This window comes from Gambusia affinis, linkage group LG15, assembly GCF_019740435.1.
Source record: "Gambusia affinis linkage group LG15, SWU_Gaff_1.0, whole genome shotgun sequence".
NCBI classification, from domain to species: domain Eukaryota; kingdom Metazoa; phylum Chordata; class Actinopteri; order Cyprinodontiformes; family Poeciliidae; genus Gambusia; species Gambusia affinis.
Window position 1 is genome coordinate 13920714 of NC_057882.1, and position 15525 is coordinate 13936238.

General features: G+C 38.4%; 1 protein-coding gene across 3 annotated transcripts in view; it reads left to right on the forward strand.

Moving 5' to 3' along the window:
• Positions 1-3103: 3103 nt before the first annotated feature.
• Positions 3104-15525, forward strand: part of LOC122844852 (seizure protein 6 homolog) — a 118617-nt gene continuing 106195 nt past the window's right edge. For all 3 annotated transcript variants that reach the window (XM_044140668.1, XM_044140669.1, XM_044140667.1), the window contains exon 1: positions 3104-3471. In XM_044140668.1, coding sequence (XP_043996603.1) covers positions 3387-3471 — 85 coding nt within the window. In that variant the 5' untranslated portion in view covers positions 3104-3386. The remainder of the gene's footprint in view (positions 3472-15525) is intronic.

Here is a 15525-nt window from a genome sequence, read left to right on the forward strand (position 1 = left end):
TGAAACCTAAGCTCAGCATATAAATCCATCTGTTCTGTGATGGTCTCAGAGGTTTTTTTAAAGAGCGATGTCAAATAAATCTCATCATAAAGACCAAGGAACTGAATGGACAGGCTATTAGGGAGAAAGTTGTGGAAGAGTCTGAAGCAGGGTTAGCCTGTGAAACAATAGTAAGTTTTAAAGGTGTCACATTCATCCAGAGGAAAAGGAAGAAGTACGACACATAGCTGGCTATCTTAACTAAAAGCCTTGGCATGGAAAAGCACCAATGAGCTGCAGGGATCCACATCTCAGGTCTGAGGATTTTTATAACGGGACAGCTGCTGTTATTGTCCTTCACAAAACTTTATTTACGAAATTGTTGCAAGGAACACAGCACCGTTAAAATGAATATGGGAGACGAGGCAGGACAGAGAAAAGTTGTGTATTCCAGAAACGGTGGGGCACAGCAGATGGATGTGCTGCAGAAAACACACACACTGTGTCAAACCCTGAAATCACCATCCTGAATATGGTGGTGACAGCACCATGCTGAGGGGATGTTTTTCTTCTGACTGAACCATCATTGACAGAGGTTTGAATTTCTGACAGCAAAGACGGGTAGAAAAATGGATGAAATGCAGACCTGGGGGAGAAACATGTTTGATGCTGCAAAAGATGTGGGCTTAACTTCCAGCAGGAATGTACAGAATCGTTTAAATCAAAGCAAATTCATGTGTTTGAATGGCCCAGTTAGAAACTAGACCAGAATAAAAATGAATATCCAGTGATCACTGATGTTCTCCATTCAAACTGACTGAGCTTGATAGATTCAGCAGAGAGGAATGAGCAGAAACTTCAGCCTATAGATGAGCTGGCAAAGACGAAATAGCTAGAACGGCAGCAAAACATAGACTAGAGGGCCAAACACAATCGCACTGCCATGCGTTCTCATTTTTACTTCTATAAGACTTGCATATGAATAAAAAATGAAAATCATAAATCATTTTTTTCATTTCCATTTCCCGCTGTGTCATGTAAAATCCTAATAAAATGCGTGGAGGTTTGCGATTGTAGTCCAGGGTGCCGTTTATCCCCCCTCTTGTTGTTCATTACATGATACTCAGACTCTGGCTGCTGGCGTGCCTGCCGTATTTTACGGTTTTACTCACAGTCACCGATTTAACAACACCACTTTATTCATTAGAAGGCAGCGGCCACATACATCTCGGTGGCAAACTGTTACAGTCCTGAGACATAAAGCAAATGTGAAACGGGGGACAGAAAAGTGACCCAACAGCCTCGGAGCATGGCATGGTTATTTCCAGCACCTGAGGAATGTCTCACTGTGGGGCTTATCACGCACAGCGGGGTCTACGCTTTACTGAGAATTGAACTATAGAGAAAAAGAAGAAAGAAAAAAAAATCGACTCAGCCGCTCTCCTGGCTTCCGTGTAGGGCAGAGGTGAAATAAATAGTCATAATGGTATGTGATAAATTTAGGGTTAGAAATGAAAAAAAAGAAAAAAGGAAAAAAAAAATTCAATTTAACGCTGGTGCGGAGAACAGTGCATAGCATACAAGAATATATAACTGGACTCGGCCAGGATCAATATCGGATTTCTTGGCAGAATCTTTTGTTTAACCCTCCCCCCGCTTTTTTTTTTTTTTATTCTATTGAACATGTCCAAGCCCTCCTACTGCATCTTAAAGCAGTGACTGTATACAGTAACCCAGCGAAAGGTCCTATTGTAACGCAGCAACGATCACAGCATGTTCTGCAACACAATTCAAATTCAAAATTTCATAGTCATAAAAGAAGACGTATGCAGATGTGACTATTTTCTTTAAAGGGGCTATCCAGCTGTGATTTATTTTATTGCAATTTTTTGCTGAAAAATGTACACTGACTATAAACAAACACACGGCAGTCTGGCATTGCTTGCCACCAAACGATTTTATAGTGCACTGGAGGAAAAACCTGCTTATTCTGCTTATTTGTGTGACTAAATTGATGACATCACAGGAGGCACAAGAGTCTGGCTGATCAGCTCGCACGAGCAAACACGATGGCTAACAGGCACGATATCAGGGAGCTGGAATCACTAAAATCACTAAAATTGTATTTTAGAGATTCTAACTGAAACAAGAACGTTTGACTATGATTTAATGTTGCACAGCGAGAAAAAACTGGTTCTACGTCAAACAAGTCTGTATTATTCCTGAGCACAAACTAAAGAAGACATGTTGATCTGTTTAAATGTTTTTAAGCAACTGCATGGGGATGTACAGCACTCACATTCATTCAGGAGGGAGATGTGATGATTATGTGTTGGTGACAAAAGATTCATAGAAGACCCAGAACAAAAGCTGAAGACAATGTGTAAACACTGGCCATAGCTAGTAAGGAAGAGTCTATATTCCTTGTTGAAAGGTCAGTCAGACAGGAAGAAGCCACTACTCTAACTGCATCATTAAAAGCAGTTGGATGTTAAAACCCAAATGGAAGTTTTTAAGTAACATCAAGACAAGGAAATCAATTTTGGACCAACAACCACAAAACCTCGATCTCAAATCCCATTGACAAGTTGGGAGTAGAACTAAGAGGGTGCTGACCAGACGGGCCACAAATCTAACTTGATTACACCAGTATTTTTCCCCAGAAGAACGAGTCAAAATTACAATAGACTATTGTGAAAAGCTTGTTGAATGATGCCTAAAAAAAAACAAAACAAAAAAAAAACTGGTTCTATCACGAACTTTATCTCAAAATGCATATATAAGACTGCTTTTGCTGGTTTGGCATAAAAAAAAATCTATTTTGACTGCTTTTTGTTCTACTTGATTATAACTGTGTAACTAAAAACAGATTGAAATAAGAAAAAAAAAAGTTTGTTTTGCTTAATTACAATAAACAGAAGCGTAAAGAAACAGGGCGGAATGTTTTTTTTTGTTAGTTTTTTTTCTTAACACCTCCGACTAAGTTGTTGGAGGCGGTTCCTTTCGCAGACGCTAGGAGCTGTCCGCGGTGCTGAACTGCCTCCTCTCTCTCTCTCTCTCTCTCTCTCTCTCTCTCTCTCTCTCTCTCTCTCTCTCTCTCTCTTCCTCTCTCTGTGCCGACAGCTCCCACAGCCAGGAATCCGCTTACCGCTTGTCCAAATTAAAACAGGACCTCAGCGATCCACTTGATTATTCCCGACCCTCTTCACTCAGCGAATTATTCCAGGAAGCAGAACGGTTTTGTAAATCCTCGCCTTGCTCATATATATAAACATATATATATTTTTCTCTGTCGTTCGCCGGCCACTGGAAGTACCTCTGTTATTCTTTTTTTTCCCCTTCTTTTTGTAACACACGGACGTTCAGTTTCACGCCGGGAGGAAAGGCAAACCTCGACTTTCGCCGACATGTGCATGAGACGTTGCTGCCAGTTTAAGACTCTATTTGCGGTTGTGGCTCTCGCTGCTGTAATCGCTCAAATCCACGGAGAAGGTAAGAACTTGGCTTCCCGCTCGCACTTTTTGTGAAGGTCTCTGCTGAACTACAAAAGGCGATGGGAAAAACAAGCTCAGTGCTTGGACAGGAGCATCGGGCTGACGATGTCCAGATCTACAAGTGTGAATCTTAAACGTACAAGACTTTAATATATTATCTTTAAAAAGTGACAGTAAAAAAAAAAGAAGAAAGAAAGAAAGAAGGAAAATCTTCCCATTCTAAAGCACTACTTGCAACATTTTAAATGCTAAATTAGTCCCATGGCTCTCGGAATGCACCCAATTACAAGTTATAGATCCCTCACATTCTGCCGGAGGGTAGAATGAGTTCAGCTCTCGGTTACATAACAGTAATACTGTTAATCACAAGTATGAAAACAGCCCCAGGGGGAGAGGTGAACTTAATAAGACTCTCACAAAGCAAACACCGTTATGGAACATATTCCACCTAATGCGATCATTTACCTCGCCGCGCGTTTAACTTGTTTATCGCTCCCTTTGAAACTCCGGGTTCACAGTTAGGAAGTGTCTTGTTTTGCTACCGAGGGTCCATGTGACAGACGGTGCTCCTTAATAAGACTCTAATCCTCTGGAATTGCAGAAGATTATTGACCAAGCTGTTTGACACAGTCGAGTGGGGAAGCGGCAACAGATTCGTGCACAGTAGTTTTGTCCTAATTATTTCCCAGTGGTCCGAATCTGCTTCCCCTCTTCATCAGTATGACTATGTTTTTGATTTTTGCCCCATCTGTGTGTCTGCCTATCACCATACTTTAGTCATCAACCCTTCGAGAGGATTTCCATAATACACTTTGTAAAGTATCAGCCTTTAGAATCAAACCAACATTTCAGCGACACATTAAAACTACTTGAGAACAAATTGAAACATGACAAAAAAAAATGATGAAATCTGTTTCTTTAACTCTTCGACTTTTTTCTTTTTTTTTTTACTACAACTTAGCAGATCGATCGTCACGCACATTAATAATTGCATTTCGTCTATGTAAACCCATAACGATTGAACTGACGCCTTCATACATCCTCTATGTTAACAATCATCTGTCTCACTGATCTGTACGCAAGTGCAGGTATAGACTTTTACAACGTGACAAGCTTGAGTGTAAGTTTAAAGGCGTCATAATATATATATATATATATATATATATATATATATATATATATATATATATATATATATATATATAAACATAAATAAATATTTAATAATAAAAAAGAACCTTGATTCAAATAATTTAAATTCAAATAAAATAATTATTTCTACTGCTGCAATTAGGGTATATTGATTATTACAGTAATTTTAATGTTATTTTTGTGTCCTTTCAGTTTTCACAAGAACAAAAAGATAATAATAATAATAATAATAATAATAATAATAATAATAATAATAATAATAATAATAATAATAATAATAATAATAAAAAAGCCTTATTTCAGTCACCTGACAGGCAGTGCACAGCAACAGGTGCCGGAGAAGCTGCAGATGGAGAAACCTCCAGTCATGCAGATAGTTTCTCATTTCAAGGATTTTAAAACATGGGAGTAACATGTAACCCTAGAACAGGTTCATAAAGGTCACCAACACACATTCCTAATTGAATTTTGACTCCTCAAATAATCATGAGCTGTCATTTTGTGGCAGCCTGAGATAATATTGGGTCCTCTAAATAGAACGTCACTTAAGTGAATAGGTGGTGGAGGGAAGTTGGGGCTGCATTGATGCAGAATAGACTTCCAGAGACGTTGGCGAGCAAATCAAGTTATTTAGGGTAGAAGCAAACACACAGAGAAGAGATTTAAATAGTTGAAATGTCGATTAACTTCTTCGAACAAACACAGGCTCGGCAGTGGAATGCCGTCTAATATTGCGTGGTAGAAGGCTGCAGAGACAGGGGCAGAGACAAATGCACGACCCATCAATTTTTGAGCAAAATAATATCTAACTGCATTCCATTAGTGAACTCTGGGCTGTTGCTTAGTAAACAATCACTCACAGTTTGATAAACTCCCTGAAGTGGGCATTTTAATTTTTGGACCCACAGGGTTTGATGATTTATCACTGTCAAAAGGTCTTAATGGAAATACTCATCTGCATAAGTAATTAGCGTTTTAACTCAGAATAGGCACTAATTTCTCATTTGGGCTTCTTGTTGTTATAAACTTGCTTTCAGTCTGTTACCCAGCAGGGAATACAGACACTGACTGTCTGATATTTTTGTGGGGGTGGGGGTGGGGGGGTCGGATAAGGAATCATGTTTTTCCACCGGCATGCTACACTCTCACATTATGTTGTTAAGAAAAATACAATGCAACCTGAGTAATTTCCTCTAACTTCATAATTAATCATTTGCTTAATAAAATGATAGGCAATTAATGTTCTGTGGCTGACAGGATATTTGCATATTTTTCAAAATGTCAGATTAAACTGTCATGTGAGAATTTGTCGTAAAACACTGACTTCCATCGGAAAGAGGATCTTTATGAAGACAGGAATATTTCCTCTGCTTCTAGAGGTCATTAACATTTTCGTGCTGGATTTATTTTTCTTTATGCTTAAGGAAAGTAGGAAAACCTGAGCAAACCTGTCATAATTTCCAGTCCAGCTTCTAATATTCATAAAAACCCTCATCCATCTTGAACAAACAAACCAGATCCCACTTATTCCTGCTGTGGTTCATCTATCAGGCATGCAAACAAACAGGCAAATAGCCCATGACTATATATTTGGTTTTTAAGCACACAAACTCTGAAAGTTTCCAATATAAAACAATTACTCCCTCATAAATTAGGGGGTGGAGATATGAAGAGAAACAAACCTGTCCTTGTAATCTATAGCAGGTATTTGCAACGGAAGTAGGAACAATAATTTCACCTCATCACAGTTTGTTTTTGCTTTGTAAAAAAAAACAAAAGAAAAAAAAATCAACAGTTTAATTTTATTCATAATTCTAAATTTGTATTCAAATATAATTGGCAAAACATGAAGACATAAATGGATTGCACAATTCTGCGCCTTTCTGTGGGAATTGCCATTTATTTTGTCCTTCCACTGTGATATGTGTTGCATGGAAATGGCCGTGTGGCTCCATAGTGATGCTGGAAGCTTTTTGCACATCCTTTTGTACCTAAGCACATTTTGTTTCTTGTGTGTGTGTGTGTGTATGTTTGTGTCGAAAATAGTAAAATATATTATTTTTGATACAGTGGAAATAATATAACAATATGTTAATAATGGGGAAATGTGCAGAGTAAATTTTCTGGTATACAATTTGTTCCACAAGAGTGGACTTATGGATGTGGCGGAAGGGGACAAGAAGCTAGTTGGAGGATGCAGAGGATGGAACTAAATGGAGCCGGATGATTCGCTGTAGCGAGATCTGAAGGGAAAAGTCAAAAGTGAAGAAGAAAGACAATTTCTCAGCATCAATTTGTAAACTAAATTTTTAAAAAAGCATAATTTATATGCACTATGATATGTTATGCCAATTTAGATTTATGAACTGTAGAAGTAGCAGTCAATAAATATCTGATTTTGATTCACATTTTCATGAAAAATGCCAATTTACACATCATTCTCAGTTGGCAAGTTCACACTGAAATGCCTATAAGCTTGAATTTAAAGAGGTTAAAATAAACAGCCTAGTACAGAGTGGACAGTAACTTGGCAAACACCTAAATTAAAAATATGGAAAGAAGCATAGACATCTCTGGATCCTTTCAGAGGGAAAACTGATTTGTTAATGGATAAATCTGAACACATTCAGCTTAGACTGCTACCTTCATGCATAAAAAATGTGTTTACCTGTTAACTAAGACGTGTACGTAGTGAGATGGGAATTTAGATGAAGCCCTGCTTTATGCGTCCTAGATTTCTCCTTGACATATAAGAATGTTGAATATGAGTTCAATAAATCTTTACTGTTTCAAACCTTTATGATATGTGATGCAGTTCTTATAAGGAAGAACCGCACAGACCGACGTATATCCACACTGGTAGTCAGCTTTGGGTAATCCTCTGTTAATCCTTTAACAGTCCTTAAATTTGACTTTAAAAATGGGATAAGCTTGATTGTGGCGCTATTACGGCTTTTGTAAATGTAGAAAATCGGTGTAAATTTAGCATCAGAATAATGTTGGAAGAGGTGTATATCACACATGCTTACCAAACACCATTGCAAAGCTGAACTGAGAAACGATGGAGTGTATTTCTGGTGTATTTGTGACACCAGTTACCACCTCATGAAGGTCCTTTTGTTCCCACATATGAACGCCTCTTTAGAGATAATTTTCATTAGCATGACAGGCTAAAGCGATAGCTTATACTCTTCCTTTATTGAGACTGCAGTTCGCCAAAGTTGAAAAGATTTGCCAGAGTGATTCTCCCTGTCGGTTTGATTGCTGCTTTGAGCCATCTCCCGGAAAAATCCAAACATCCCATAATTTCAGGGGAGGCAACACAAATCACTCAACACCTGTTTGTCGGATTGCCAGTTATTAACTTCATCAAGGGCTATTCAGCATCTGTGTGCCGTCATAATTAGTTTAACTTTCCCAAGGCCTGTCAATGGTAAATGAGAGTCATTATGCCAGAATGCCCCTCTTCAAGGCTTGGCGTCTGCCTGCCTCAGCCCCTCTCTGTGCCTGTCTCGGTCCCTTTCACCGCCTCCTAGGTGGAGCTCACAGCTTGGCTGAATGCGACTCATTTTCAACTCTTCATGTGCAAATGTCTCTCCCGTTCTGCGAGAATGGTCTATGCATTCTAATTTGACTCATTGCCTCATAAATTTCCCCCCTCAAAAGTGTTTGCCGCTTTATTTGCCAAGGAGAATCTATTTTTGGGGAGGATCTTTCCGGATTTTTATCGCTACTTTGCTTTGATTGTTACTTCATAAGCGTAGAATAGAAGCCTTTGTGTACTCACCAAATTAGGCTGTAGCTCAAGTCTTTACAGAGGCAACAGTTCAGATCTAAAATTCAAATGCTCCTCTATGGACATATTTTAAGTGAATATCATCTTGGTTGATGCATGCATAATGAAATGAGATATTTGACGGATGGCAAACATAATTCCAGCTGCCTAATTTGGATAAAGTTTAGAAAATATAATCTTTACCTATTCATAGGTGCTTTGCTAGAATATCATATTATTCTACAACAAGATGTCTGTCCTAGTGACTAAACAGTTTCGTATTTAGAAGGTCATTACAGAAAGAACTATAAACTCTTGCAAAAACATTCATACCGCTTTAACTTTTTTTTTTTTTTTTTTTTACATTTTGTCACACTAAAAGCTAAAAATGTATTTAATTTTCTATGATAGACCAGGAAAGGCTGTGGATAATTGCAAAGTGTAAAATAGGATGCATGATTTTCAAAACTCTTTTCGAATCCCGAACAGAAAAGTATGGCGTGCATATATTTTCTGCCACCTTTAATTTAACATTACTAAATGAAATTCATTGCAATTTCTATTAAAAAAAACAGTGAAGGTCATGCAGGCGTCTGTTAGAGAACATCAGTGAACAAACATCATGAAAAGCAAAGAAAACATCCAATAGGTTATGTGGTAGAGTTTCAACCACTAAAGAGACTCATGGCAAGACGGTTCCATTTCAAGTTAATATCAGGTCATATAGGTGCTGCTTTGATCAGATGAATCTAAGATTCCACTTTCTGTTCCAAACAAACATACTAACCCTGAACCTGAAACATGTGGTGGCAGCATTATCCTTTGAGGAAGGTTTTCCTTCACAGAGACAGCGAAAAAAAAAAATTATAGGAGGATGGATGAAGTTAAATATAGGTCAGTTCTGGGAAAAAATAAATAAATAAAAAAAATTACTGCCAGACAGTGCCTCTGAAAGTACAAGTAGAGCTACAGTGGAAATGGTTTGGATCTGAATATTTCTGTGCTAGAATCACCTTGTCACCCTTTAGACCTAAATTAACTTGTGGATTTGTGGCAAGACTCCATCAAATTTGGCTGAGCTTGAACAAATTTGTAAAGATCTTTATCTAAAAGAAAACTTTCTGACAGATGTTTCTTGCAGCCAAATGTGGCTGCACAAAGTATTGACTCAGGGAGGCTAAATACAAACGTGTGCCAGACATTCCAGATTTTGTTTTGTAAAGCCACCAAAACAAAGTTTGCTTCATTCTTATCTATCAAATAAAAATTACATAAATTTTTGTTGTTGTAACATAACAAAGTGTGAAAAACTAAAGGGGTATGTATACTTTTGCCAACACTGAAAATCATTACTTACCATTTATCACATGTTTTGAGCATGTAAAATTGTTTTTAGAACATGCTGCTCTGTCTGTTTTTCTCTCGTAAACACACTATTTTTACTGCCACACTTAAAAAAAAGGAACGACTTATAAATAGCAAACCCTTCAGAGGAAGGACAGCGAGAGGCTCTTTTCCTGATAGCTTTTCCCATCCGGTTTGTTTAATCAGTCTGACAGTTTTGATAGAGCCGAAATGGGTTTCTGCATCTAGATAATTATGTGAGAACTTCCTCCAACAGCTTGTTTTTGTCTCAACACAATCATCTCTTCAGAGATTTAATGGAACAGGTTCACAATGAAATTGTCAGCCTGCTCAGCAAAGGGGAATCATTTCCTCAGGACAGGGAGGGGCTACTTTTGGAGATGCCCCATATTTAAAAACGTCCCTCCAACAAAAGTAGGGGACTGGGGCAGAAATAGTCGCAGACTCAGACGCGGCGTCCTGTTAAATTGGCTTTGGGACATCGACGCTTAATTTATGTCAAGTCAGGAGAGCTCCTGTCACAAAACTCGAGAAGAAGAGACGTCTACGTCTTTGTCAAGCCACTCTGTCGCGGGCTTCCTTTGTAACCTGTGCCGCCTTTGGCCTTGTGCCATATTGATCTGAACAGTTGACGAGATAAATAAATAAAAAAAATACCAAGAAGAAAAAAAAAAATAAAGAAGTCAGCTCCAATAGCCTCCCCCGGGGCGAAGCCTCCTTTCTGCGCCTTTTACGCTCTGCCTGGCCGTGTATATACCTCCCTAATCGGGAGTGGCGGATTTTGCCGCTGCAGTGGGGATGGCTCTCTGAAACGTTTAGGCCTGGGGACAGCTCCTGCTCTCATCCCCGTCTTCTTCATGCCAGATCCCATCTAGAAAGTATTTCATCTGTGGCAGTAGAAAAGGCTTATATGTGGGGTCGCAGAGTGCTGTGTGGAAAGCAGCAGGTAATAGGCTGTGTAATGTGTTTGGAGGTGTGTGTGTTTGTGTGTGGGGGGGGGACTGGTTTTAGTATTCACAGTTAGTACTGACCTCTGACAGGCTGAGCCACCCCCACAGTAATTTCCTCTGAAAAGATGTAATTGAATTCATCAGGATGAGTAAACATATTATAAGTAGCAGAGAAAGATAACAATGTTGTGGCTAGATCAAGGAAGGGGATAGTGGCTCTGCGAATAATTGAAAACAGTCAAAGACAAACATAAGCGAGGAACATCTTCTGGGCGCCTCGGAACATTATTGTGAAAGAGTTTAAGTTTACACTTCACTCTCGCTTCCCTTTGTGTGGTTTTAAGAGTAAAAATACTTTGCAGTAAGGACAAGACGTCCAGGTTTCAACGTCCAGGTTTCTAAAATGAAGCAAGGTGTCACATACAGACATTTTTGAGCGCTTTGAACCAGTGCAGTCTCCAGTCCAGACGACTTAGACAGAGCAGAGGTCCATGCTGCGACCGCAAGCCTTGTTCCCTCCTCAGAGATATATTAGAGTCACGTCCCAGAGGACCTTCTGTATAATTTAGAAGTTCTAACATCGACCGCCATCTTCAGGATATCGAGCCCCGTCAGTCCCGGTGACTGCAGGGTGGCCAGACAATTGTCTGTCAGGTATAAGGCATCCATCGTCCGCCTCCGCTTCTCTCTTGGTGAGGAACAGCCAGCCTGTTGTGTTCAGCCCCGCATGTGTCAGAGGAATGAGCAGATTTCAGAAAGATATTCTTAGCAATGAATTAGTAGAAAAAAATAGCATGATGTAGATGACAAAGTGACCATTTGGAGTTCCCTGTAGAGCTGTGTAAACTAGGACACAGGCATTTGGAAAGGCTGCTAGTTTAGCTTGTGTCGTATTAGTTGTTTTTATACAGGACCTTGCAAAACTATTTATACCCCTTGAATCTTTATACAAGTTTTTAAGTTGCAACCAAAACTTGAATGTATTTGACTGTGGTTTTATGTGTGGCCACCCCAAAGTAGCCTGTAGCTATGAAGTGGACAGAAAATGATTTTCTCCATGGCTGTATCAGACATGGACATGCATTTTTTCTTTCAGCAGGGAAAAGGGAAATTAGAGTTGTAAATTAAGTCATTTTGAAAACCATGTATCATTTCCTTGTGAACTGGATTCAGCATGTAATTTGAAAAAATTGGTTGTCTTTTCAATGTGTTTTTTCGCGTTGACGCACTGAGCCTATTGTACGTGATTTGGGATGGTGAAGTGTAACGGGTATTGTGAATTATATAAACACTGTGACGCAGGCTTCGGATTGCCTTGATTTATGTTTCTTGTATCGGTCCCTATCAAATAACCAATAAATATAAAATATAACAAATGCATTTGACGCTTTCGCTGTGACAGTAACATAAAAGTCACAAAAGTAAAAGCTTGTTATTGCTTGTTTACACTGATTAGTAAAGCACAAAGTGGCGTGGTTTGGTTTGCTTCCATCGTAAAAGCCGCACATACAACAGATCTCATAATCTTGGTTAGTTCCAATCTTCTATAAACTCTTACATTCTTCCTGCTGAGAATGTTTTCTTATGAAGCGGTTAGAAGAAGTGCTCTGCTAATATTAGAAAGTCACTTCTCTGTTTTTATGTTACTTGTTGATAATTTGACCCACTTTGCTAAATGATCTTTCTTTTTAGTTGCCTTCTGCACGCTTTTTTCAAACACCGACAGCTGTTTGAGTGAAGCGGACAGTTCAGACATCACACACAGTCAGGCACGGGCAGCAACCAATAAAGTGTCTCTTCCATGTGAGGGTCAAATTAAAGGGTGAAAAGAACATAAATTGTAAGGAAACAAATATACTTTTGTTTTAAAAAATAATATTGAGGAACGCTTTTCCACATCATGCACAAAAATAGCCCAGCATTTTAAAAAATATAGATTTACAGAACGCTATGAATGGAATTGAAATAACAATAGACAAAGTGAGTTCAATCGGAGAAAATTATGTTTAAGAATTCTTTGAGCTGTCCATAATTTAAGCATTTATTAAATATGAGCATAAGGCAGACGTGAGACGTTTTATATGTGGCTGAATGCACGTATGGATATTTGAAGTTACATTCTGTGTCAGTATTCCGCATTACCTATCTCAGATGATAAGAGCACATGCAGTGTCAGACTAACAGGGTATAATCCGTAGGCAGCTTCGTGGAATGAACACTGCATCTACAGATACCACACCGGAGGCTGATGCAGACACCTTGATATGACAGCTGCTTTTTCTGTAAACACTGGAACACAGTGAAGAAAGATGAAATTCACAGAATCAAATTGTGAAAAGATACGTAGGCAGACAGGATGTGAGCACAAAAAAAAAGGAGAAGGGTACTGTAGAAATAGTAGGTTGGAGTGTCTGGAAAGAGATAGGCAGACAGTGACTAGGAACATGAAGAAATTATCTAGTGAAGGGTGGAGGTCCTTTTAACTAAAGACATGCCAAAGCGTTATAAGATTAAACGGTAAATTATTCATAGTTGAAGTCTGTCTAACATTATTCAAGAGTAAGATTTTATAGGCATTTCAAGTTTGAAAACCGTATTTGTTGGCTTTGGTGTCAGAGCTTTTGCTAGCTGTCTGTTTAGCACCATGGTTCTTCCTTTTCAGCCATGCAGAGTGGTGAGGTGGTTTGGTGGGAAAGCTACGCATATATATCCTTTTTGTTTTTGGCAGTAAAGTCAAGTGGGAGGAAAAGGTAGCATGGAACTAAAGCAATATACTGATGATCCAGCTGCATAACACATACATCACTCTGATGTCAAATCCAAATGTGATCTCAAAGGCGTGGATGTCTAATAGAGAAATGCCTCTGGCCTCAACGTATTGAGCCATCATTCCTTTTGTCTTGGCTCAGGTGGGACAGCTTATGAGTCAAACAGAGTAGGCAGGTGAAGCAAAAGAAAACAAAAATTAAAAGTGAAACATAAACAGAGCAACTTTAGTCCATTAATGAATATTGGCTAACATATTTGACGCATTTAGGTTATATTATTTTAGCGTAGTTGGAGCGAACAGCTTGAGTCAATGTTTTGCTCATCACGGCAAATTCATGCTGCTCTATACTCGCTCAATTCTGATCCATGCTTCTATATATTTTAATTTGCTAATATTTCCAGGTGCTGAATCTGCAAAAGGAAACATGCCTACATGGCAACAACAAGCACCGTTTAACGCAATGCTGCTTATTACTCCAGATTTTGAAGTGTTTTCTTCACATGGTGAAATAAACTAATAGCGCTGTTTGTTGCCCAGCAAACCCCCAGCGTCCACCCTCATCAGCTTGCACATTGTAAACATTCCTGACTGTGAGGCATAACATAGCAAACACCTGAGATTTATCATTTTTAACTCTAGGGTGTTTTTTTCTGTTATTTTATGAGTATAGAAAGACTTATTTATTTTTTTGTCCTTTTAAAAAAAAAATTGTTTGAACCTGATGGGGGAAGAACAAAACACTCCAATGTTTATCTGTAAGCAGCTTTGGGAGAGAGAGAAATATTCTGTAAAAGATCATCTGGGGGCATTTTCTGAGAAAATGTCCATGCTGCCACCACACACACTCTCACACTTCACAGGTTTTCTCCATTTGTGTTGCTCCCGTTGCTCGGCTGCATCCAGTGATTTTCATCAGTACGAAAAAGGAGTAATGCTGAATTTAGAATGTGCAAGGAAAACTGCTGAAATAAGGAGTATGTCAGACACTCCGGTACACAATTTCAGTCTTTTGTTATCTCCAAACACAGGATATTGATTTTTTTTTTGTTTTTCTTCTCTTGTTTTTGGCATTGTTTGTTATCAGAATTAAAGATGCACCAATCAGAGATTTTGAGACCAGTTTTCAATCTCTTGATTTACAAGTCCACCAGTTGTTCATACCCCTACCTGATTTAAGGAAAGCAAAGTTTCTGTCTGTCATATGGATTGTAGCTAAATAATAGATTTTTTTAAAGTAATATTGCAGAGGAAAAAGCTCTGATTCATTATCAGACTACGTTATTTAAACTTTACTTTAATGTAGATGTAAGCTTTCTGGCCTGGTTGTGGCTATTAATTTTAGGAACAGAGGTGACATCAAAGCATGTGTGTCAGAGAGAGAGCAAGCATCCTGTGTTATGCAGCTCTGTAATTGAAAGTGATTTTACTATTACCAAAAAAGTAAAAAAATAAACAGCGGTATTACAGAGTCGACATTTTAAACCAGTCGTGGACATTTTGTCTCAGACTGGCCCACAGTGCTTGATAGAAAATTTTAAATTTAAAATGCATAAAGTAATTTTCCCACCCGCAAATCCAAATAATCTGCTTTTTTTTTAAGTAAACAAACAAACACTGCTTTTTCTCTGTTTGGTTTGCTATGTCAGCACACTCATACGTCCACCAATGTTGGCTCATGCCCAGAAGAGAGGTTTCAACTTATGTCTGATTTAAATAGAAATAGTATAAGAACTTCAATACCTGGGGATCATTATGAACTCACCAGCAATAGGGAAAGAGGATTGTGAAAAACAATAAAAATAATATATTGAGAGCAAGTTCTAATTGTGACTGTGTTTAACATGTTCATACAAAGGAACTCCCATTCCTCACCATTTTCTTTTACAAATATCCTAAAATTTGACAACTGGAAAATCAGAAATCTTAACATAACTCTTAAATTATGGTAAATAATAATATATGCATGGACCTTTATCCATTTTATCATTAGTTATCAGAACTGCTTGTTGTTTGCTTGTGCTTTTTTATGTGCATCACACC